This window comes from Marmota monax, unplaced genomic scaffold, assembly GCF_021218885.2.
Source record: "Marmota monax isolate L192 unplaced genomic scaffold, Marmota_monax_Labrador192_F-V1.1 WCK01_AAM20220418_F8-fsc00001, whole genome shotgun sequence".
In the NCBI taxonomy this organism is placed as follows: domain Eukaryota; kingdom Metazoa; phylum Chordata; class Mammalia; order Rodentia; family Sciuridae; genus Marmota; species Marmota monax.
In genome coordinates this window covers 42,976,664-43,001,674 of record NW_026693777.1, presented here as the reverse complement: position 1 = coordinate 43,001,674, position 25,011 = coordinate 42,976,664, and the positions used below count along the sequence as shown (strand labels likewise).

Genomic DNA, 25,011 nt, shown 5'->3' with positions numbered 1-25,011 from the left:
CCTTTATTTTATTTACTTATTTTTGTGTGGTGCTGAGGACTGAACCCAGTGCCTCACACGTGCCAGGCAAGCGCTCTACCACTGAGCTCCAGCCTCAGCTCCTCATACAATAGAAACTTTATAGCAAAGAAAATGCTGAGTGAAAAAGCAAGTCTTGGAAAAATATAAAATAATTCTAATTAAATGAAGCTCGAAAACATTTTGTTTGTTTTGTGGCACTGGGGATTAAATTAGGGTGCTTTACATCCATATCCCCTTTTATTTTTTATTTTGAGACAGAGTTCCACTAAGTTGTCCAGGTTGGCCTTGAACTTGCGCTCCTCCTGCCTCAGCCTCTCAAGTAGTTGAAATTACAGGTCTGTGACACCATGCCTGGCTCTCACAGACATGTCAAAGTAAATACATTGTTTCAGAATAAAAACTATCAATCAATTTAAACATGAAAGAACCTTATTTGGGGTCCTAGAAATTGCAATTTGGGAGATACAGGTTCACATATCTCTGAATCGATGTTCAAAGGAGGCAGGAAGCTCTACTTTCCGTAGAGCTTATGATGGCTAAAGACTTTTAAGTCATTACAAGGTAATTGCTTTAGTTAGCTTGTTTTACTGCAATGAAATACCAAATACAATCAACTTATAAAGAGAAAAGTTTTGTTTGGGCTCATGATTATAGAAGTTCTAGTCCAAGATTGGGTGGGTCCTTTGCACTGCATTTTTAGTGAAGGTAGCTCATCATGGTAGAAGTGCATGGTGGAGCAGATAGATGGCTTACATCAGGAACCAGGAAGCAAAGAGAAAAAGATTGGAGTTCCATAATCCCTTTCAAAGGCCCACCCCCAGTGACTTAAGGACCTCCCACTGGGCCCCATCTCCTAAAGGTCCCATTGGGAGTTGGCACTCTCAATAGTACTGACTTGGCAACTATGCCTTTAACACCTGGACCTTTGGGGGATATGCATCCAAACCATGGCAGTAATTAAAATTGTTTCAAGAGAAACTCTCATTGAAGTTGGAAAAGAATGTAAATGCTACTTGACATGGACTGCGTGACAATAGTAAGTAAAGAAATAAGGGATAAGCCAAATGGAAAAGTCCATAATGAGTCCATCATGATTCTCTGGAAACACTATAATTACCTGGTTGTGCCAGAGGCCTGCAAAGAGTGGGGGCGACCAAGGTTCAAATTCCAGGCAGCAGCTGGAGGCCGAAGTTCTGTTCCCTAATGGCCTCCTACTTCATTTTGAAAAGTTCTATCAATGTTGCTTCCATATGGTGTTCCTTTCATTTTCATAAAACATACGTAATCAAGTTATAAATAAGAATGGGGGGGCTGGGGATGTGGCTCAAGCGGTAGCGCACTCGCCTGGCATGCGTGCGGCCCAGGTTCGATCCTCAGCACCACATACAAACAAAGATGTTGTGTCTGCCAAAAATAAATAAATAAATAAATAAATATTAAAAAAAAAAAAAAGAATAGGGGATTGCTGGGTGAGGTGGCACGTGCCTGGCTTAGGAGGCTGAGGCAGGGTAGCAACTCAGTTAGACCCTATCTCAAAATAAAAAAATAAAGGGCTGGGGTTGTGGTTCAGTGTAGAGTGCTCACCTAATATGTGTGAGGCCCTGGGTTTGATGCTTAGCACCACATAAAGATAAATGAATAAAGGTATCATGTCCATCTACAACTAAAAAATATTTAAAAATAAATAAATAAAAAGGGCTGGGGATATGGTCCGGTGGTTAAGGACCCCTGGGTTCAATCCACACTACCAAAAAAAAAAAATTAGGAGAGCATACGTATAATATAATATTCAGGGAGTCATAACTTCTGCGAGAGAAGGGAAGAGATGCGATGGAGAGGACACACAGGGGCACACCAAAAAGCAGGTACAAGGGCTTTTTTTTTTTTTTTGGCAGGGGGTAGGTGCTAGTGATTTGAAACTCAGTGGGGCTCTACCACTGAGCTACATCCCAGCCTTTTCAATCTTTTAAAATTTTGAGACAGGGTCTCACTACATTTCTCAGGTTGTCCTGGAACTTGTGATCTACCTGCCTTCCCCGCTGCAACAAATAGCTGGATTTATAGGCATGTGCCACTGTCCCAGGCCAAAATAAGAACAGTTTTTTGTTTTTGTTTTTAATGTCCATAGCTGTAGAGATTAGAAACAAGGGATAAGGCCACCATCCCAAAGCATTGAACGGTTGGACTTGTTTGCTCTTTTGGCAGAGCCAGGTAATGAGGCAGATGTTCTGGGCAGAAGGCAAGACAAGAGTTTGGGAGTCACATCAGCTCACTTCTCTCAGTCTGGGATGTGGAGTGCCTGGGGAGAAGACAGGAGGGCAGTCATCTCTCAGGCTTTATTGCATTTGTAAAACTGGTCTGCAGATGCAGCATAAGATAGAGAGCTCCATCCTGAAACATTCCCTGCACTGCGGACCGCCCTGACAGCCTCATGCCTGCCAGATAATATCTTTAATATCCAGGAGGAAATTAAAGATATCTTATCTTAGTTTATCTAGCACAGCCACCTCCCCAGTAAAGACAGGAGAAATTGTTCTTTTGTAATTGAGCTTTTTCTCATCTGAGAAAGTATCATCAAAGCAACAGGTGCTTTCCTTTCTTTCTCCATCAGCTTTTATGGACGGCTTCTGGATTAGAACTGTGCAAGGCACAAGAAACGTTGAGGTGAATGACACTTGCCCTGGGAGAGTGAGCAGTCTATTGGGTTAGACAGATTAGAAAGCAAATAATCAGTGTTGTGAGGGTAACAGAGTCTCCAGAGCAAAGAAAAATGAAGAGATTAATTCTAGCCTGGTGGGAGGTCTGGGAAAGTTTCCCAGAGGAAATGAGTTTTTGTGTCCTTAAAAATAAAGTTAATATCTTTTTTTTATTATAGAAGCAATGCAGGCTTATTACACAAAAATGAGAAAAAAAAAACTGAAAAGGGATATTACATAGTTAATGAAAAGATACTGAAATTAATCTTTAAAATTTAGTAGAAAGTATTGATGAAGTTTTATTATTTAAACCTCATGGCATTATTCATTACAATGTTCATACACATTAAATATTTTTGTACTTATACATTAAATATTAAGTGTATTCCTTCTGTTTGTTTTGTGGGGCTGGATATTGTGTAATTCAGGACCTCAAGCATGCTAGGCGAGTGTCATACCAGTTACATCCTCAACCCCTATTTTTTTTTTTTAATTTTATTTTGTGACAGGGTCTCACTAAGTTCCCCAGGCTAGTCTTGGATTTGTGATCCTCCTGCCTCAGCCTCCCAAGTAGTTGGAATTTATAGGAGTTTGCCACCACACTCAGCTAAATATATTCTTGTACATGTAAAGTATTTCATCATTAAAAGATAAATATAGGGTTTAATCAAGGATCTTGGGAGGACTGGCCTAGATATTTGCAGTCACTATACCCTCCAAAATTTTTAATGCATATAAATTTTTAAAATATTGACACATAGTAATTGTACATATTTATGGGGTACAATGTGATGACAAACTAAACTTTGTTAAGAAATTATTTATTATTATTATTTTTTTTTGTACAGGGGATTGAACTCAGAGGTGCTTAACCACTGAACTACATTCCCAGCCCTTTTCATTTTTATTTTAAACAAGGTCTAACTAAATTTCTGAGAGTTTCACTAAATTGCTGAGGCTGGCTTTGAACTTGGGATCCTCCTGCCTCAGCCACTAGAGCAGCTGGGATTACAGGAGTGCTCCATCACCACTGGCAAGAAATTCTTGATAACAATAAAACTGAAATCACAGTCCATAAAATCCTTTTTAGTTTCTAAAATTACAAGAAGTTGCAAGAGTAAACACCACAAGAGTAAAATGAACTTATAAAAGAATCCAGGGATGAAAAACTTACCAACATAGAAAAAACAACAAAACTTGAAATGGCATGTGAACAAATTCTTAGGTCAACTCAAATTTCAGCCTCACCCAGATGTTTAAAAACAATAATGTTTTGGGCTGGGTTTGTGGCTCAGTGGTAGAGTGCTCCCCTAGCATGGTGAGGCCCTGGGTTCAATCCTCAGCACCACATAAAAATAAATAAATTAACTAAAGATATTGTATCCAACTACAACTAAAAATAAATATTAAAAAAGTAATAAGCATTAAAAAACCCCAATGTTTTAGAACAATAATCAGCTGGGTGCTGGGGAGACTGAGGCAGAAGGATAAATTCAAGGCCAGGCTCAGCAACTTAGAATTTGTCTCAAAAATAAAAAATAAAAAGGTCTGGGGATGTGGCTTTTAGGGTAAAGTGTCTCTGGGTTCAATCCCCAGTAACAAAAACCAAACAACAACAACAACAACAATCCATTAGATTCTATCATCAGATAAAAGATTCTATCCATTCTGGAAGTGGAAAAAGTTTATAATCCTGTCCCCGTTAATGTAAGAACGACTGTTTTTTGTTTGCTTGTTTTGGTATCAGGGATTGACCTCAGGGGCTCTCGACCACTGAGCCACATAAGCAGTCGTACTTTTTATTTTATTTTGAGACAGAGTCTCACTGAGTTGCTTAGCAACTCATCATTGCTGAGGCTGGCTTTGAACTTGCCATCCTCCAGCCTCAGCCTCCAAGCAGCTGGGATTACAGGCGTGCGCTACCGCGTCCGGCAAGAACGACTTTTTAGTGTTGTATATGCAGCTATAATTTGAATTTTGTTTCTTTGTTTTGTCGGTGAGGGTGGAATGCTGGGGCTTTAACCCCAAGCTTTGTGCATGCTAAGCGCAACACCATTGAGCCAGTTCTATGATGTGAATTTAAGCATTAGCTGGCAGAAGCTGGCCCCAGGGACTGGGGGACTTCTCATGGATAACCAGCAGTCTACCTATTCTAATTTGATCTGCCAAAGGCGCTACTGTCTAGAATTTAGTACACGGTCTGAGTAGGAAGCCCATAAACTGTTAAGCCTAAATGAAAGTAAGTCTGCGCTAAGACACCGTAAAGAAAAGCTGGGGAGTGGCGTTTTCTAGGTAGAGAGGTCGTCTTTTGCAGGTAGAAGCGAAGGTAGAAAGCGTGGCAAATACCGGGAGCAGCAGATAAACTGATGTGATTTGTGGGAAATGAAATCCTAGATGGCCAGACGGTGGGGTTCTGGAAAGAGATCTGGCCCTAAAACCTCCCAGTTTTCTCTGGGGTCTCGGCCCCTTTCCCCGCCCCTCCCCGCTCTGACCCCGCCCCTCTGACCGCCACTGGACCTTCGGAGGCGGGTAGGGTCATCGCTGTGCGCCTGTCTGCGGTGAGCTGACGGCGCAGTTTAATGACGTCACGATCATTGACAGCGTGAGGCCGCGGCGGCTGCTGCTGCTGCCATGGTGGCTGGAGGCTGGGTAAGGGTCTGAGTTATTTCCTGCCGGGCGCGAGTGGCTTAGGGGACTTGAGGAGGCCAGGGTAACGAGTTTGTCTGCAGTGTGGTGGGCCGAGGTGGGGGTCAAAGACTCAGAAGCCAGACTCTGATCAGGGTCAGAGAGCGTGTTGGAAGGAAGGCTACGGCCAGGCTGGGAGAGGGGCGCGATAGCCAGGGCCAGGGAGCTGGCGGAACCTTAGGGTCGGGATTGTTGTGAGGGTAGTCAGCAGCCTAGAGTAAAGGGATATCTGTCGGGTCGGCTTTGCGGGTGGGTGGACCAGGCTCACGAATCTCTTCCTCTCCGCCCGCTCGCTCCCGTGTTTTACGCGGGTTGCAGGTGCAGCATGTCTAGACTGGGGGCCTTGGGTGGCGCCCGCGCGGGGCTGGCACTGTTGCTTGGCTCCGCCGCCGGCCTTGGATTCCTGTGCATCCTTTACAGGCAGCGATGGAAACGGACCCAGCGCCATGGCGGGAGCCAGATCCTGCCCAACTCCCTGGACTGCGCTCAGACTTCAGAGCCTGGACGCCAGGGTAAGGAGCCTGAAACGGAGGTCAGCCTGTTGACTGATAGGCCTAGGTACGAGCTGCCTTTGGCAGAACTTGTGGGACAGGCAGCGGAGGAGGTTGCCTGAGGGTTTAATTTTTTTTTTGGAAAACTTATTGAAAACAAAAGGTATCTCCTTTTCTGTACTCTTTCCTCTATAATTCCAGGAAAGTATATTGTGAAAAGATCATTTAGCTTTCGGTTTTAGTTCTGGCTACAGTAATGCTGTATGTATTAAAGGCACTTTCTTAGTTTTGGGTGAGGTGTGTAATAAGAGTTCAAAACAAGGCAAAAGGAATAACTAATCTTGTAGAAATTAAAAGTCAGAGTTCATATATTAAATTACATATTAGAACCTGAAGGGAACTTGGAGACTAATTCAAGCTTTTTAGTCTTCTTATGAAGAAATAAAGATTCAGAGAGATTGTGTAACTCCCCAGAGGTTGTCAGAGTATAAGTGGCAAGGTTGGGCCTAGTCACCTGGTCCAGAGTACTTTCCACCTTACTATTGCAGCCTGGGCTGGGAGCATGCTCATGCAATTGAAACTGAATATGGCTGGAAGCCAGCAGCTGAAATTTGTAAAACTTTCACCTTCATTCCTTTGAGCAAAGGATATAGGGCTGGTTCAAACTACTCCCCCGATTTGTGTGATGGAGGATCATTTAGATCCTCTCACCTTGTGTTAATTGGAAAAGAATGTTTTCTCTGGCATACAAAATCAGATGGTTTAGAAAGCTGTTTTGGAGGAGTGTTTCAAGAGTTATACCTTATCTGGGTGCAGTGGTGCATAGTGTAATCCCAACAGCTTGGGAGGCTGAGGCAGGAGTTTTTTGATTTCAAAGCCAGCCTCATCAACTTAGCAAGGCTTCGTCTCAAAATAAAACATAAAAAGGCCTGGGGGATGTGGCTGGTGGTTAAGCATCCCTGGGTTCAATCCCCAAAAACAAACAAAAAAAGTTACTACCTTAGACTGCAATTGATTGTTAGCATTTCATAACACAGTGGTAATGTGACATGCTGGGTGCATTTGTCTTTCCTTTGGTTTTCTTAATTTGTTTGTAGTTTCTTAGTAGTAGTCTGTCTTACTACTGAGGCTGGGAAAGTGACCACAATCTCAGAGGTATTTCTTGCTCTACATTCTTGAACCCTGTGGGGTATGTATTATAGTTTGGTTTACATTGTTACTAGATTTCCTTGAAGAAGTGATCTCAGCTTTCCTATTCTGTGGATTCTGTCTTCCTCATTTTTTTCCTGTTTAGCCCAATTGACTTAAGTGGCTCTTCAATGGCTAGCATTTCACTGTTGGAATTCACCCAGAGCTCAAGTCAGGGTTGGGTAGTTGGGGCTTGGTAATGGTGTTTTTCTGATGGAGTTTGTATGGGCTTTTTCCAGTGTAACTTTTCTTGGTAACTGGCTTCCCCCTTTCTTTTTTTCCTCTCTGACAATACTAAATGAAGAGAAGTGTACTTTACTATTCTTTGTGAAATGAGAGATCAGAATTTGGGTGAGCCCAAGGTTAATTTTGCTGTTAGTTGGTATTGATTGCCTGGTATTTGGCACTATAAGGTCAGTTAAAGACCTTTCTTTTACTCTAATAGGGCAGCTGTCCTGCCTCCTAGGTCTTGCATCCTTGTAAGCATTTCACATTATCTGCTGTGCACGGCTTTGCTGAAGGGCCCTGGTGTGGAAGGTTCTTGGAGTACAGGGCATTTTTTTGTAGAGACTAGGAACTTAGTTTCTTTCTGAATAGTTACTTGGGACTTGTTATTAACACTTAGCTGTGATTGTAAGCTATCTGAGCCTCAAGATCGTCTCTGTATATTGAACTCCAATAAGAAGCAAGTGGTTCAAAATTCTAGGTGTGAGATCTTTTCCTCACCACATCCCATGTGTGTCTGTCTCCTGGTTACCCCCTTCCTTCAGCGATGCTGTTGCGAGCTGTCCCAGGTGAAGCTGGAGATGCTGCGGTGTTACCCAGCCTTCCACAGGAAGGGCAGGAGAAGGTGCTGGACCGCCTGGACTTTGTGCTGACCAGTCTTGTGGCACTACGGCGGGAGGTGGAGGAGTTGAGGAGCAGCCTTCAAGGGCTTGCTGGGGAGATTGTTGGGGAGGTCCGGTGAGTAATACAGCCTCCTCCCTTGCTTTGTTTCTCTTACCCTTCAATTTTTCCTTGCCCCTAAAAATTTTTCAGCTGTAGCATTCTGGCCGTTGCTGGCCATCTTTAAGAAGGAGCCAGTTCTATAGTTTCTAACCTAATTTAGTGGGGAAGCTGTGCATTGGGTTTCTTACCTTGCACAAGCTCGTTGCTTCTGGCTCCTCATGATCCATTGTAGCAGCTGACATTCTTCATTCTGTCCAACCTAGTCTGCCATGTAGGGTGCTGCCTTTCTTGCTCTTAGGGTGGAAACCCAGGATTTTCTCTGCTTTGGGCCATTTAGTGAGGAGGAGTGAGGGAAAAAAGGCTGTATCTAATGGTCCCTCTGAAATGGACTCTACCTTGCAGATCCCACATGGAGGAGAATCAGAGAGCGGTTCGGCGACGGAGGTTCCCATTTGCCCGGGAGCGGAGTGACTCTACTGGTTCCAGCTCTGTCTACTTCACAGCCTCCTCTGGAGCTGCATTCACAGATGCTGAGAGTGAAGGAGGGTGAGTCTCTCCTGGAGGCAATTGTGGCTGTAACCAGGTGGTTTTGTAAAAGTATTATTTGTCAAAGTAAAATTCAAACCAAGCCACTCTAAATTTTTGGAACAAGGTAAGGGTGTGAATAATTGAAACCAAACAGTTGAAACAAATATCCCATCCAGTTTGTCATTCAGAAGAATGGAAATGTTAACAGTGGTTTTATTTCCATTTGTTATTTTTCTCAGTTATATTTTTTACAGTTATATTTTTTATTAATTTGGGCATTTTTCTGTATTATCACAAGAATTTTATAACTATTGTTTCCTGACTTTGTTCCTTTCCTTGAGTGGCCGAGCAAGGTAAGCAGAGGTCTCTAAGCACAAAGTTTGCACCCTCTCTCTCAGAGATTCCATGAGCCTTGCTCAAGCTCCTTTTCCTCTTCACAGTGGGGAGGTAACTCCTAATTTCTCAGGTCTGACCATAGGCTACACTGTGAAGTGGAATCGCCGCGGTTCATTTGCCCACTTCTAGCCAGGGAAGGCTGGAAGCACAGTGGTAGTTTTGCACAACTTACTCAAGTAACTTGTTTAGTTGTTTGGGATATTTTTTCCTGTCTTTTCCTTTTCTTTTGTGATGCTGGGGATCAAACTCAGGGCCTCATGTGTGCTAGGTAAGCCCCCCTCCACTGAGCTATGTGTGCACCCATTTGAGTTTCTAAGAAAATCATTCTTTTTCCATATCACTGCCATTGGTCACAATGCTGGATTTGATCACTGTTCATGTGCCTTTTGAAATAAGTGAAGTCTTTGAAAATTTTTTGGTGCTGGAGATTGAATCCAGGCCTCATGAGTGCTACCCCCAGCTAAAACAATTGAAGTCTTAATGCATTAGCTATAGTCCTTCATTCATGATGACTGTTTCCTGGGTTGTCTGATCCCAATTTTCTGTATTCTCAAGGGTAGCAAAAGTGGTTGTTTTCTATTCAATTTACCTAATAGCTCTGGGCTGTGAAATGCTTCCAAAGGCTGTTAAGAGGAGAGAGCAAAAATGAAATGAATATTTGACACATCCAAATGGCAAAGAAAGAGAAGGATGAAGTAGTTGATAGGGGACACTGAGACCTAATGAGCATTTCTGTACAACCCAAGGGAGAAGGTCACGTGTGGATGGGTAATTGATGTTTGGATTTTCTAAGAGGGAAGCATGGAAGGAGAAGTCACAACTTTGTCCAAAATCAGGAATCAGGATGTGGAACTCCAGGCCCTTCATGAGTTAAAAAAAAAAAAAATATATATATATATATATATATATAGATATAGATATAGATATAACTTCTGGGCTGAGTTAGAGCCAGAGTGGTTTACTAGGGTACATAACTTGTGGGTACTCACTGGAACTTCGAAGGTCACAAGGAGCAAGGTAGGGCTTTCAGCCACCAAAAGGATGGGTGGCTTTCTTAATTATAGTTCCAGCAGGTTGAGTCCCATGACCAGTCCTGTGGTACATGAAAGCCATTAATGGTGCAAGACTCTGGCTTAGCAGGCTGCTATCTGGGGCAGCGGCCATGGTGAATAATTCTTTTTTGTCATGGAAGGTGCCATATAGGTCAAGGGGGAATATTCTGGGAAGAGTCCACAAACTCTGACATGGCTTTTGGCATGTGGGCCTTGGGAAGGAGAGAACTTCTTTGAGGGGTGAAAGAATGAGATCTGATGGGCTACTGTGTTACAATGAAAGTGGTGTTCTTTCTTCCAAATATATAACAACTTTGAGCTTCCAGGAGACAGACTGATTGGCAGAGGCACAATCCCTGTGCAGTTTTGTGAACTTGTTTCCATGGCATTGTACTACAGTTTGAGTTCCTTCCCTGGCAGAATCCAACGTGCCTTAAAACATCAGCTCCTATAGCCAGGCTTTCCAGGTATTCCAGCCAAGCAGGTTGCCGGCAACCTCACCTTCACCTTCACTCCTCCTTGGGCATTTATAACATCATTTATTTGGGTCTTGTCTTCTCTCCTTCTCAGGGTCAGGGGTCATGCCTAGTCATCTCTGAATGCCCAGGCTCAGCCCCTCTAGTGGGGTTTAGGAATTGAAGGAAACTTAATTGCCAGGAGGGTACATGTGTAACTCAGTACTCTATTTCTGACTAGTGGGCTCTCCTTAAGGAATAGAGGGTAGCTTGGTCTCCTGTCCACTGTGGAAACAACATGTCCAAAGGGCCTTTTCAAAGGTCCTGCTTGTGCCTAGCAACTCAAGCCTGAAGGTATATTAAAGAAAAGGGCCACCCATAAGGGCTAGATTGGTAGTGCAGCAGGTGTAAGGTGAGGGAATGGTGCAAATGTAGTGTCCCTGCATGTGATAAATCTCAGGCCCTGGAAACCTGTGGGCTGATTCCAGGCAGTGGGGCTTCAGGTTGGTAAGGCTGAACTCCTTGAAGTGGGGTAAGGCACAAAGTCCTCCCCATGCCAGCCTCCTCAGATCCTCCCTGCCTCACAGGACTGTACCAGCTGTCACTCTTGTGGTGGCAAGCCCCTGCTGAACTTTGCTTCTCCTTGGCTGTGTGAGCTCTGCCTTTAGGCCTCAAGGGGATAGCAGTACTGCAGGCTCTTCCTTCTGGTTAGCTTTAGCAGGGTGAGAACAGTGTTCCCTCCTTGGATGTGCTGGAGGATGAGACTCCTATTTTGAATTAAAGTGTCTGAGGCAGTCCTTAGTCTAGTCCAGAATATGGTCTTCCCCTCTCTAGATATAAGCTCTCACTCCAAATAAACCACTTGCTCATTTGCCTTTGAATCTAGCTAGGCAGAGTAGACTCTGGTTTGATTTTCTCTTCCAAGTCAAGTTATTGTCCAAGCATTAGAGCTTAGCTGGGAGTTTCTCTTGGTTGCCCCTCTCTGGTCTTTTGGCACTACCTAGGTTAGTTGTGAAATTGGATATCATTTTTCCTTGTCCCTTTAATTTCTAAAGGTTTTACTGCAAATTGCTAGCAAAAGATACTTGGATAATCTCTTGAAAAGAAAGGTGAGGTTAGGGAGATTTAAAATTCAAGTTCTTATAGTGGATGTTTTTGGCCACCCCCCCCCCCCCCCAATAGACTCCTCTATAAAGAGGAAATTTGCATGCTTAGACTAGCACACCAGATCTGTTTGCTCACTTGGCACCTTCTGGAGCCTGCCTGTACTCTTGTAGTCTCTGACTTTCTAGATGAGGAAGACTACTTTTGTGTTCAACATTTAACCCGACTTTAGGCTATTTTGTATTTACTTTGTCTCCTTCATCTCTCCTCCTTTAGTTTTGCACCAACCATAGAGAGACTATCCTTACCTTTTACTCCAGGAAGTAGGAAGGTTTACCTGCAAAGGACACTAGGATCTTCCTGTGTTTCAGTATAGAATCTGTTTTCCCTTCACTCAGACTCAAGGGCTCTCTTGTATCTTCTTCTGGCCCCTGGAAGTCCTACCTTCTCCCCTGTCTAGTTCATGTTTGATTTAATTGGCAGTTAATCAGCTCCTGATGGAGAGAGATCCAAGAGAAACTTAGCTGCTTCTTCAGTGGATACATCAGGGTTGGAGCTCCCTAGGGTGTAGTTTGCATTTTCTCTCCTTCTTTCAGATGCAAAGTGGCCTCTACCACTCAACTACTCCCTCAAGTTCCCAAGGGCTTCTCCTGTTATTACAGGTTTGGTTGTTGACTTGGGTCAGTGGTACAGGTTTAATTAACAAAGAATATCTGCCAGGTGTGGTGGTCCATGCCTGTAATACCAGCTATTCAGAAGGCTACAATAGAAGGATGGCAAGTTCAAGGCCAGCCTGGGCAACTCGAGACTACCATCTCAAAAAAAACAAGGGGGGGGATCTCTGGGAGGTGGCCTGGGTATGTAGCTCAGTGGTAGAGCACCACTGGGTTCAATCCCCAGTATAGGGTGGGAGGGGGGAAAACAAGGATGTGTGACTGCCTGTTGCTTCATAAGCTGGCACTCACCCATGTTGGTTCTGGCAGGTGCTTTTGACTGATAAAACAAAGATGATTAGCAAATCCTTAGACTGTGATCACTCCACCTCAGGAGATCAGCTCCACGTATATCTTTAAGGTGTGAGTGTGTAGGTATGTGCATGTATGTATTTCCCACCTCCCCCCATTCAGTGCTGGGACCAAACCCAGGGCCTCACAAGGTATGGTAGGCAAGTGCTTACCACTGAGCCACACTCCAGTCTGCTGCTTATTTTATTTATTTTTAAATTTTTTTTAGTTGTACATGCACACAATACCTTTGTTTTATTTATTTATTTTTATGTGGTGCTGAGGTTCGAACCCAAGGCCTCGTATGTGCTAGGTGAGCGCTTTCTACTGCTGAGCACAACCCCAGCCCCTGCTGCTTATTTTAAAACACTATTTTATTTTATTTTTTTTAAAAAGCCAGCCATTCCAGAGGCTGAGGCAGGAGGACTAAAAGTTTGAGGCCAGCCTTGGCATTTTAGCAAGACCCCACCTGGAAATAAAAATGGCTGTAGCTGAGTTGTAGAGAACTCCTGGGTTCAGTCCCTAGTACTGCACGTATGCACAAACAAAACATGAACACACGTGTGTGTGTGTGTGTGTTTACTGAAGCACTTTAAAAGAAGAAAAATGACTTTGTTTCTCTGTACTAAGAGATTTACTGGCAAGCACTTTTTACATACTTTTCTGAGCTTTTTCCCTTTTCGTTTTCTGGCAGGTTTGGTGGTCTTCAAAAAGCATTCTGATATTGGCCCTGACCAGCACAGGGCCCCCACTTCAATACTCTAACTCTCCCTGATAATTTTCCTAGTCCACAGTTCCCATAGGAAGCTTTTTCTTGAAGACTAATTCTACCATTAAGGGATGGACATGATTCTTATTTGGTACACTGTACAACAATGCTAGAGCCTCTTTATGGCTGAAGGATTAGACCCTAGGGATTTGAATGGAATAATCAGCTGAGTTGACCCTGTTATTTATATTTCTCTGCCAGTTATACAACAGCCAATGCTGAGTCTGACTATGAGAGAGACTCTGACAAGGAGAGTGAGGATGAAGGGGAAGATGAAGTGAGCTGTGAAACTGTAAAGATGGGAAGAAAGGATTCTCTGGAGCTGGAGGTGGAAGCAGCTTCAGGTCCAGCATCTGGTGTCTTAGAGGCTGAAGTCTCTCTGGGTCATGAGGATGTGCTGCCCCTCCTGCAGCAGGCTGATGAGCTACACCAGGGCAGTGAGCAGAATAAGCGTGAGGGCTTCCAGCTGCTGCTCAACAACAAGCTCGCGGTGAGGCTCCAACTGCTTGTCTGCTTCCCCTCTTCTCCCTCCCTTATCTCTTGACCCATAGGGAATGAAGAAAGGCCCATATGGTGACTGACCCTGCAAGATAACATGGGAAGGAACATGGGAATGAGATGGCTAGTTCTGCCTGTGCTCCCCAGGTTGCACATCATTTTCCAAGAAGGCCCAGCCGGGGTACTATCTGCCCCAGAGCTTTCTTCCTGCTGAGGAAGAGAAGTATAGTTCTCTGCCTCCTATGGATTCAAAATAAGCTCTTACTCTCTCTGTAGGGGGAAATGGGGAAAGGACTGGAATGGGTACCCCTCCTCTTATTTTCCTTGAGGTAGAACTCAATCTGTCTGCTCTAACTTGAAGTTTCTATCACAAGTAACAAGTGTGTAGAGCACTCAAGCGCTCTTTTCTTGGGCACCTTCACACTTTTTTTCGTGTCAGCAAGACTCCTCTTGCTGTGTCCCTCTGTATCTTCTTGGATTTGACCTTTCCCCTAGCAGTATAAGGCCAGGGTGCCCTTCCCTGTGATTATGCAAGGTATCAGCTAGAGATGCGTCATCAGTTCTGAACCTGGGAGGTCTATGGAGTGGGAAGACTGCATAGCAGTTGGCCTCATGTTAGTGACTGTAACACACTATCTTTGAAAATTAAACTGAGGATGTGGTGTCGCATTCCTGTTTGTTTCACAGTATGGAAGCCGACAGGACTTTCTTTGGCGCCTGGCCCGGGCCTACAGTGACATGTGTGAGCTCACTGAGGAGGTGAATGAGAAGAAGTCATATGCCCTAAATGGTAGGTGCTGAGAGGTTCCTAGTGGGAAAGTGACTGATTGTGGAGGTACAGGTGGTTCATCTACTCAGGGGAACCACCGGATGTTGGCTATGAGTTGTGGCTTACTCACTAGGGGATAAACTCGGGTTTTCAGGGACTCTTGTTTTTTGACATACAGCGGTTTACCTCTTTGCATGTCATAGTAATTGACACAGGAGCACATGATTTTAAGGGTAGTTGTATCATGTTAGCATTAGTCTTTGTTCTTACTCCTCAAGCATAAGAGAAGCAAAGCCTTTACCTTTTTTTTGTGATACTGGGGATTGAACCCAGGGATGCCTACCACTGAGCTACATCCCTTGCCCTTTTCAGTTTTTGAGACGGGGTCTTGCTAAGTCTTGAGCTTATAGTCCTCCTGCCTCACCCCCCCCCCCCTTTTAAATATTTAGTTGTTGATGGACCTTTATTTTATTTATTTACTTATTATGTGGTGCTAAGAATTGAACCCAGTACCCCACACACGCTAGGCAAGTGCTCTACCACTGAGCTACAACCCCAGCCCCTGCTTCAGCCTCTTGAGTTGCTGGGATTATATATGTGTGCCACCATGCTTGGCAAAGCCTCCTTTCTTAACTGGAAAGGAGGTAGAACTCAAGGTTTCTGGTTGCTGTTTAGGAATCTGGTTTTAGTTATACTGTCTATGTGGCAGGTGTTCTGAGAATATGAGTATATATGGTGAACACTTAAGAAGCAGTTTGGGAGTTTACTGCTAGTGTAGAAATCCCTGATATCCACTTAGCAAATCTGTTGTCTAAGTACTGTGGAGGATAGGGTATATCAGACCTGTGCCAGGCTCTGGGCTTGTCCTTGTTTGTCATGAGGGTGGACTCTTTAAACAAGACTGATGTGAGCTAGGTATGATGGTGCATGCCAATAACCCCAGCTACTTGGGAGGCTCAGGCAGGAGGATCACAAATTTAAGATCAGTCCAATCAATCAACTTAAGGAGACCCTGTCTCAAAACAGAGTGCTGAGGAGGGCAGGCATGGTGGCACATGCCTGTGATCCCAGCAACTTGGGAGGCTGAGGCAGGAGAGGACGACTGCAAGTTCAAAGCCAGCCTCAGAAACTTATTGAAGCCCTAAGCAATTTAGCAAAGACTCTGTCTCTAAATAATATATTAAAAAAACAGGCTGAGGATGTAGCTCCATGGTAGAGTGCTCCTGGGTTCAATCCCCAATACTGCAAAAAAAAAAAAAAAAAAAAGTGAGACTATCCCTAACCCTACCTTGCCACACACCCTATGTCAGGCACCTAAATGGGCTTCCAGGTATATGATCCGGTTCATTATAAGGTGACTGACTAATATGGATTTGTAATTTTTCCCACTTAAGACAACCCTACAAATGTTACTGAATCTTTTTTCTTTTAATATTTATTTTTTTTTTGTAGTTTGACACAATACCTGTATTTTATTTATTTTTATGTGGTGCTGAGGATTAAACCCATGGCCTTGCACGTGCTAGACAAGTATTCTCCCACTGAGCCATAAACCCAGCCCAAATGTTACTGAACCTTTGAAAATGTGAATCTGACAATACTTCAAGGTCAGCATTCTAAATATTATTAGAATTCTATTGATGGAGAAACTTAGAGTTGATACAGACTCTCAAAGGTACCTGGAAGTTAAGAGAAGGTGCTTTTACTTTTTTTTTTTTTTTTCTTCAAAAGCATCTGCTGCCCCTCCTAAATTTCAGGTGAGGATTCTGATCAGCTTTTGGGCTGATTTTTTTTTTTTTTTTTTTGATATCTTGGTATCAACAACTTTTTCTTTTCCTCTGATAATTTCTCACCCAACCCATCCCCAAATGGGACTTTTTACTTGTTACTATGAAAAGTCTGAATTTTAGAAAGATTCTGGGAGTGGTGGTTCACATCCATCAGCTCAATCATCTTTAGCACCTGTCTCACCCTCCATACCTTTTCCAGAGCTGCTGCCTTCTCTATGAAGTCCTATCAGTTTTTCAACTCAAACTTTAATTTCTTTAGCTTTTTTTAAACTAACAAATGATATCATGAAAAGGAGATTGGAAAACCTTGCTTCTTTCCAATGCTGTATAGAATCAGTTTATTGGCTTCATCTTTCAAGTCATTTGTACTTCGAAAGTTATGATTTCCATCTAGATTTGGTAGACCTACTTACTGGTGCTGAGCATAAGAGGTCTTCGAAATCTAATAATCACATTTTTAAGTAAAACCAACATAGAATAAACAAGGAAATAACTTTTTTTTTTTTTTTAAAGGTACTGGGGATTGAACCTAGGTACTTGTGGATGCTAGGCAAGCACTCTATCACTAAGCACATACCTAGCTCTACTGTTGGTATTCTTACATCATCATGAGCTTCAATAATGGTCTGCCATTTGTGGCCATGAAACATTCTGTCATGGGATCCATGCCCTAGAAGTTAGGAAGTGTATGTCTGAATATTCTCAGAAATTAGTTTGAATTTTCTATGCAATCTTACCATTTTGTAGATCAACAAGGCTAACTTTAAACATACAACCCTTGAGGTTATTAGATGCAATTTTGTTTCCTTAAATCTTTGTAACCATTTTTTGGGGGATGGATACTGGGAATTGGATACAGGGGTGCTCTACCATGGAGCTACATCCCTAGTCCTTTTTATTTACCTTGAGACAGGGCCTCACTAAGTTGCCAGTGCTAGCCTTGAACATGCAATCCTCCTGAGTAGCCATTATTTCTTATATTGAACACAGCAGGTATTTTCATATCATACCTATTTTTCTTAGAAAATGGACCAACCACTTTCTTTTCCCTTTTTGCTCCATTTTGTAAGATTCCTGTTCTTGTGAACTGCCATTGTGTTTCTTAGAAAGCCGAAGGGCAAACTGTTTCTTATTAGTGCTAACAGCCAGCATGAATCATGAAGACAGGGGGTGAGCAGTGGTCATAGTAGTATCCACAGCCAGCACTTGTTTAGTTTGGTTTTTGTGTTTAGCACTCCTGGACAAGTCTATTCCTACTGGAGGTTAGATGACTATGGAATGTCTTTGAAGGTCTTGCTCTGGAATTGTAGTCTTTTAGAATTATCCTTATTGGGTCAAGTCCATTTTGTCCCATTGTCGCAGATGTGGAAGACCTATAAAAAAATATAGTATATAATGTATAGCTAAACTAAAATAAAATTGTAACAATGTAATTTGTAAAATTGTAACGATGTAAATTTGTAATTTACAAACTCTAGATTATGACTTCCAGCTTTTATTTATTTATTTATTTTGGCACCAGGAATTGAACTAAGGAGCACTGGACCACTGAGCCACATCCACAGCATTTGTATTTTATTTAGAGACAGGGTCTCACTGAGTTGCTTACTGCCTTTTGCTAGCTTTGAACTTGTGATCCTTCTGCCTCAGTCTCCCCAGCCGCTGGGATCACAGGCATGCACCACACTGCACTCAGCTTCCAACTTCTTTTAATGTACTTGTATTGATGTCACTGAAATACTGGCAAAATTGAAAACTTGGGATTTACTGGGTCCCAAGTTATTCTATCTCTAGAAGGAAGGCATTCTGTGGCTCTTCAGCTATGATTTGTCCATCCCACTATCCAGCTTGGTAAGAATTGGCTGTCACATATTCACTATTATTTTCCTAGTGACACAGTGTTTTGAAGGAGATAGAAACCCTAAAAGATAATGTCCCTCACTGGTGGGGTCACATTGCCTTTATGTTTGGAAAAAGAGAGTTAAGAGACTTTTACAGCATCAGTTGCCTTAAAAATTACTAAAATATGAGCAAACAGTACAGATTAGCCAACTGACAACCTCAAAATATTACTTTTGTTCCATTTTGATCAAAGGAAAAATCCCTTTTTGCAATGTCTTTTTTCCAGTGTATGGTTGTAACGATCCTCATCTGGAGGTCTATGGACTCCATCTTCTTACTTTAAGGGACCCTCATTAGAAGCTTTCATGTGTTTGGACTTTGATGTCTTTGTTAGTCTGGTTCCTAGAAAACTTGGTAAAACTATGCAGAAGTCGGTTGACTCCTATAAGAGTTGTGGCTTTGGGCTGAGGGTATAGCTCATTGGTGGAGTATTTCCCTAGCATAACAGAAAGTCTTGGGTTCAATCCCCAGCACTAGGGCAGGTGGTGGATCCTTTTGAGGATTTTATCAAATTTTATACATTTGCCACTGATGACAGATATGGGTCACCTCTCCAAGGTGAAGAGGAATCATCCTTGAGAACCCATATACAGCTTTTTCACAAACTATTTCCATGTAAGTCCCAATTGTATAGGTATTAGTGAGAACTAAAGTACTCATTTTTCCCACAGCACTTCCCAGGGAAGTGTACAAGGGAGCCCATGTCAATTCTAGATTTACCTTTATCTTTCAGGAAAGGAAGAAGCAAAGGCTGCTCTGGAGAAGGGGAATGAGAGTGCTGAATGTCACCAGTGGTAATAACACCCTGCAGGGTTCTGACAAGAGCCAGCAAGAGCCAGAACAGAGACCTTTCTTTTCTCTGTCCTGGCCAGAGGATCCAGGATGGGGAGCTCTACTCTGCATTTCTACATGCTAACCCTATCCCAGTCAGGGACCATAGATTTTCTTTGGGAGATGCTCTGTGGCTGAGGCAAGTTGGGAGAGCAAGCTTTTTTTCCTGTTGTGGCTAGAAGAAATGGGTATCTTTGTAAAAGTGACCCTAGCCATAAAAACTTGTGGGTTCTTGTCTCCTCAGGGAGACTGGAGCAATTTGCTGCTCCCTTGTCCTACATAAACTCTTCTTTCCTCTAGCTGTGATCCCTGGCTGGTGGTGGACCTTGGCTTCTTTGCATGAGAAAAACTAAGCAAAGCCAAAGAAGCTGAAAGGTCAATTATTAGCTTACTGGGCTGGGGATGTCACTTAGTGGTAGAGTGCTTACTTAGCATGAGGCCCCAAGTTTGATCCCCAGCACCACAAAACAAAAAGCCCAAAACACATCAGCCCTTTTTGTGGTCTTTTGTGAGCAAAACTCTACCAACTTATTAGTCAAACCTACCCATGTCCAAAATCCTGATTTTAGCATCTGAGTTTTAGTGAAAATATTTTTTCCCTCTCTCACTATTCCATTGCTTTCTAAGCCTCTGCCCTCAGATTGTGAGCTGAGAGGCTGTGCTTCTCTGTTGCTGAAACCTCCTCTGCAAGGGTTCTTGGAGACCAGGTAACTCTCCAGGGTGTCATTGCTTTCCTGGTCTAGGAAGGATCCCAAGGATGAAAACTGGCTCTGAGGAACAGCTGTTTTGATTAACAATGGATATGAACCTCTGGAAGTGTCTGATACAGATAACCCCAGGTATTTAGTAAATGAAGCAACTAAGGCCTGGTTAGGCACTCAATGCATGTCAATTTTGCTTCTAGAAACAATGCTGGGGTGGATAACGTAGAACCACCCCCCAGCCCCGCTAAGTACTAGGGATTGAACTGAGGGGTGCTCTACCACTTAGCTACAAGTCTAGTCTTTTTTTTTAAGTCTAGTCTTTTTGAGAGAGGGTCTGAAATTGCTGAGGTTGCCCTTCAGCTTTTGGTCTTCCTGCTTCAGCCTCCTGAGTAGCTGGGATTACTGGTGTGCACCATGTACCAGGCTTGGCCTTGTTTTTTTTTTTTTAAATATTTACTTTTTAGGTGTAGTTGGAGACTCAATACCTTTATTTACCCAATTTGGCCATTCTGAGAGCATAGTTTCCCAAATTCTGATGATATATCTGTGTACTCCGAAGGCCAAGACCTACCTTTAGTGTTTGCTTAGGAGACAATTAACAAGCTACTTAAGTCATTTAGTTTTCTGCTGACTTATGTGTACTCCCACTTCTCTACTTTTTTGTTTGCAGTGCTGGGGATGGAACTTAGGGCCTTGCACATGCTAGGCAAATGTTCTACTACACCTCTAGTCTTCTGGTTTTTCAAGTTTTTATGATTAGCTATGTTTGTACTATATGAGGAGATTTTAGAGATGTGTATCGAGACCTTGCCTAAGTATGTATATTTACTTTTCGTACTGGGGATTGAACCCAGTGGTGCTCTACCACTGAGCTACATCCCCAACCCTTTTTTAAAAAAAATCTTTGTTATTATTTTTTATGTGGTGCTGAGGATCAAACCCAGTGCCTCACACATGCGAGGCAAGTGCTCTACCATGAACTATATAGCCCCAGCCCATCCCCAACCCCTTGAGACAGGTTCTTGCTAAGTTGCTGAGGCTGCACTTGAACTTGCAATCCTCCTGCCTCAGCTTGAGTTGCTAGGATTACATGCATGTGACACCACTTCCAGCTTCCCTAAATATTCCTAAATGTGAAGAGATTTAATGTGATGGGCCAAGCTTTTTAATGCCTATAACACTCTGGAGAACTGTAAGCCTACCACTGTGTATTAAATACTAACTGGAATTGCAGGTCTTGGAGAGGGAATTAATAAAATGAAAATCATACTTTTAGCTCTATTTGAACATGGAGGGATAGAGGATAACACAACTAGGCTATGGGTGGGGCACTGATCCTTGCAGTGATAGTACCTAGTCCTTGAGCTTGCTGCTGCTTCCCCCCTTAGGTATGCAGTGCTTTGTGGTCAGTTGGCTGAGCATGAGGGCATCCAGAGGCGCATCCAGAGTGGCTTTAGTTTCAAGGTGAGGATAAGCTTCTTCCCTTAGGCTGGTCTATTCTGGATTGCCTATTCATACCCAGCTCCCTTAGAAGGGCTTTCTTACAACCTCAGTGCCTTGCTGCTCTTCTCTTTGATTTGATGTTTTATATTTGTGTTTTTCCTTCAGGAGCATGTGGACAAAGCCATTGCTCTCCAGCCAGAAAACCCCATGGCTCACTTTCTTCTTGGCAGGTGGTGCTACCAGGTAAGCTATGTCAGGGCTGTCATAATGGTCCTAAACGTGCTTTGACACTGATCTCTACCAGGGTTAGTCCTCAGCTTCATCATCTTGGTCTGGTGGGTTCCATTTCTTCAATGCTCATGTTATTGATGGCTGTTTGGTTTTAGATCAGATTATTCACTACTCTTAAAGGTTTTTCTTAAACCTTTTATTTACATCTTGATCTTTTGATGGCAGGTCTCTCACTTAGGCTGGCTAGAAAAAAAAACTGCTACAGCCTTATTTGAAAGTCCTCTCAGTGCAACTGTGCAGGATGCCCTACAAAGCTTCTTGAAGGTATGAGGGGAGATAGATAGGTAGCAGCCCCAGAGCCAGGGTAACCTTATTTTTCCTAAAGACATTACTGAGACCCTTAATGGGAAGGGTTTCTACAGGGGAAAGTTGTCTGCCTGTTGTATAGGAAAAAATAATTACCTGGCTAGAACCACTGAATCAGTCTCTTGGTTGGGGCCTGGAAATGTCTACTTAATAAACTTTTGCCTGACTTGAATTTTAGAACTTCTTAATGAAATGCCTTCCCTCTCTAGGTTGAAGAACTACAGCCAGGATTTTCCAAAGCAGGAAGGGTGTATATTTCCAAGGTAAACTCACTTCAACCTAGATGAAAACACATTTATGTAGATGATATTTCTGGTGCTGGTGACCAAACCCAGGCACCTTACCACATTCCCAACCCTTCTGGGAACTCTTGAAAGCATAGATATTTTTGTTCTTCCTATCTCCTGGTGGTGTTTGTCAGGTTTTTATTGTTGTCTCTTCTCAGTGCTATAGAGAACTAGGAAAAAACACTGAAGCTAAAAGGTGGATGAAGCTGGCCTTGGAGTTGCCAGATGTTACTAATGAGGTAATACTTTTTAAAGAGTTTTTAAAATACTGAATTCTACAACTGTGTCATCATGTGACCTTTTCAATAAAGAAAATCTTCCTTTGAGGTCTTATTTCCCTGGGATGAGAGTTTATCCTCTACATGGAATCTCTTCTGTGTTCTGTGTACATCTTACCTAGGGGAGGAGACAGATTTCATGGGCTCCAGGCTATCTGGGAAAGTAGGAAAAAGACTACAGCTAAGAGCTCAGGAGGGAAGCAAAGGACCCCTCAGGTACGGGTGGTTTGAGAAAAGATTGGTGCAGATTTTGAGTACTAGATTTGTTCTGTTTGTTTCTCTAGGATTCAGCTTTCCAGAAGGATCTGCAAGAACTGGAAGTAATTTTAGGAGAATAATCACATTTCAATGGCCTTTGTGACTTCAGGAATACTATTTAAGAGGGAAAAAAAAAAAAAATCAAGGCTTTTTTTCCATAGACCCTGCTAAGATCAGAAAACCAAGCAAGACTGGTTTAGGTAGTGTTCTGCCCCCTGGGTCTGACTGTTACCCACTACCGTTCCCCAACTTCTTGCCTGCTGTCCATCAGTTAATTTATTCTCATGTTTTACCTAATCTAAAATTAGGGAAGAACTTGCACCTTGGGTTTCTGTTGTTCTTCCCCTTAAGGAAATTCTTGAAAAATGAAGACTTAAACTGGCATTTGCCCTAGGGTTAAGTGTGGGTGGATCCCTGAAGGCTGCTAGAGCTGAAAGATGAAGTAGCAGCACTGCCAGTGAGATAGATGAACTTTCAAAGAGCTAAAGGAACAAAGAGAACTTGTCACTCTAATGTTTTCACTGATTAATATTCATAATATTCATTAGCTACATCTTAATCCTAAGATCATACCCTACTTACCAGGACAAAACGAGGGGCCAGAGCAGTTCAATTATTGCCCCTCTCATCACCTATCATGTGGACTCTACCTGTATTCCTGGGTTAAGGGGCTGGACCACTTGACTTCCAGAGTTCTGGCAGCTTTTGGAATGACAGAAATGGCATTAGGGTTTATTATGCAACAATGATCTGAAGCATTATCTGGAATATATTTTGGCACAAGCTTGAAATAAACCAAAGTTGATAACAATGATGACAATCTTCTGTTTTTTTCCTCCTACACATGAAATGATATGCATAGAAAAACAGTGCACTAAATAAGATCTTTGATTAATGTTCTTTCCAGTGGAAAAATTTAGCTGCGTGTAAAACATAGCCAGAGAGCTTGTTTTTATCTACTGTTCCCTGCCCCTCTTGTTTAGCACAAAGTCCAATTCCAAATGAAGAGTAAGATAATTGTCTAGGTCAGATTCATCTAAGTACCATATAGGGCTGAGGTGCCTTTATGAGAGCCAATATTTCACTGCAGAATCTGTCATTGTCTTTATAAAGACCAACCTAGGTTTATTTTGTGATGTAGAAAAAGAAGACCCGAGATACAGTCAATTCTGAGGATAAGACAACTTTTGTTATCTAAAATCCAAAGTTTTTGGATGGTCAATGAGCACTTTCAGTGAGAATATAGGTGTGTACTGCCATGCCCACTCCCTTAAAGTCAGTCAAACAAAACTGCATTAAATTGATCTAAATATTCCCATTTCCCTGCATAAAGTAGGGGGCCAACATATGCGGCAGCAGAGATTTTCTGTGTCACATATCCCAATACTAGCTGAGAGGCCTTTTAAACTTAGAACTGATTAAAACCCATTCCAAGTAGAAGTCTTAACAACAGAAGGATCTCAAACTTCTGAAACAAAATAATCTGGGCAAGTGCCAGACCCCTACAACCTGAGACTTACGGAATAAAAACAAGCCATAGGAATGTCATGATAGTTCAATCTTGTAATGTTTTCCATTGGATTGAAGGATATAAGGTCAATTACCTGAATGTAGGATTTTCTTTTCAGTTTTCAATACTTAATGCAATAGAAACTGACCAGCACTACTCAGTGCCAAAGTGGTATTATGGAAACCCTATCTTGAAATATTCATCTTGCTCTAGATAACTATCCTATAAACAGTACGTTCAGGGGCTGGGGTTGTAGCTCAGAGGTATAGTGCTTGCCTATCGTGGGTCACTGGGTTCGATCCTCAGCACCACATAAAGATAGACATAGCACCTTTACTTACGTATATATCTACAAGTAAAAACAAACAACAACAACAAAAACCAATCAGTATACTCATTCTGGATTTCAGTGCACACTTGTAATCCTAGCGACTGAAAACACTGATACAGGAAGATCACAAATTTGAGGTCAGACTTGGTACTTTAGCAGACTCTCTCAAAATAAAAAGGGATGGAGATATACTTCAGTGGTAGAGCATCCCTTGGATTAGTCCCTAGGACCACAAAAAAACCAAATAGTATATTCATTACAAAAAGTTATTAACAGCCTCATATTGTATCTGCTTACTTAGTCTTTGAAATGCTTAAGATTCCAGAATTCAGTTAGTCTTAGTGGTAAGTAAAAGACCAAGCAAGTAGAAGAATAAGGACTGATAGCCCAGCAGGCCTCATCAAGAGTCCTTAATCTAAATCAAATTTTTATGAGTTCAGGCATACAACCTTAAAACCTACATTCTAATTAATAGG

General features: G+C 42.5%; 1 protein-coding gene across 1 annotated transcript; it reads left to right on the top strand.

The window, feature by feature from the left end:
- Nucleotides 1-5,274: 5,274 nt before the first annotated feature.
- On the top strand, nucleotides 5,275-23,505 carry Rmdn3 (regulator of microtubule dynamics 3). The gene is made up of 13 exons (XM_046460954.2): nucleotides 5,275-5,366; nucleotides 5,721-5,914; nucleotides 7,852-8,044; nucleotides 8,432-8,575; nucleotides 13,539-13,827; nucleotides 14,523-14,625; nucleotides 19,030-19,090; nucleotides 21,220-21,295; nucleotides 21,440-21,517; nucleotides 21,731-21,829; nucleotides 22,081-22,134; nucleotides 22,317-22,397; nucleotides 22,721-23,505. Exons 2-13 carry the CDS (start codon nucleotides 5,728-5,730, stop codon nucleotides 22,772-22,774), a joined length of 1,419 nt encoding a protein of 472 aa, XP_046316910.1. The 5' UTR covers nucleotides 5,275-5,366; nucleotides 5,721-5,727; the 3' UTR covers nucleotides 22,775-23,505.
- The last annotated feature ends 1,506 nt before the right edge of the window (nucleotides 23,506-25,011 follow it).

Coding starts and splice junctions, on each gene's coding strand:
- Rmdn3 (XM_046460954.2), top strand. CDS start 5,728: ATGTCTAGACTGGGGGCCTTGGGTGGCGCCCGCGCGGGGCTGGCACTG. Junction 13,828..14,522: donor TGCTCAACAACAAGCTCGCG/GTGAGGCTCCAA, acceptor TTTGTTTCACAG/TATGGAAGCCGACAGGACTT. Junction 19,091..21,219: donor AGTGCTGAATGTCACCAGTG/GTAATAACACCC, acceptor TTCCCCCCTTAG/GTATGCAGTGCTTTGTGGTC.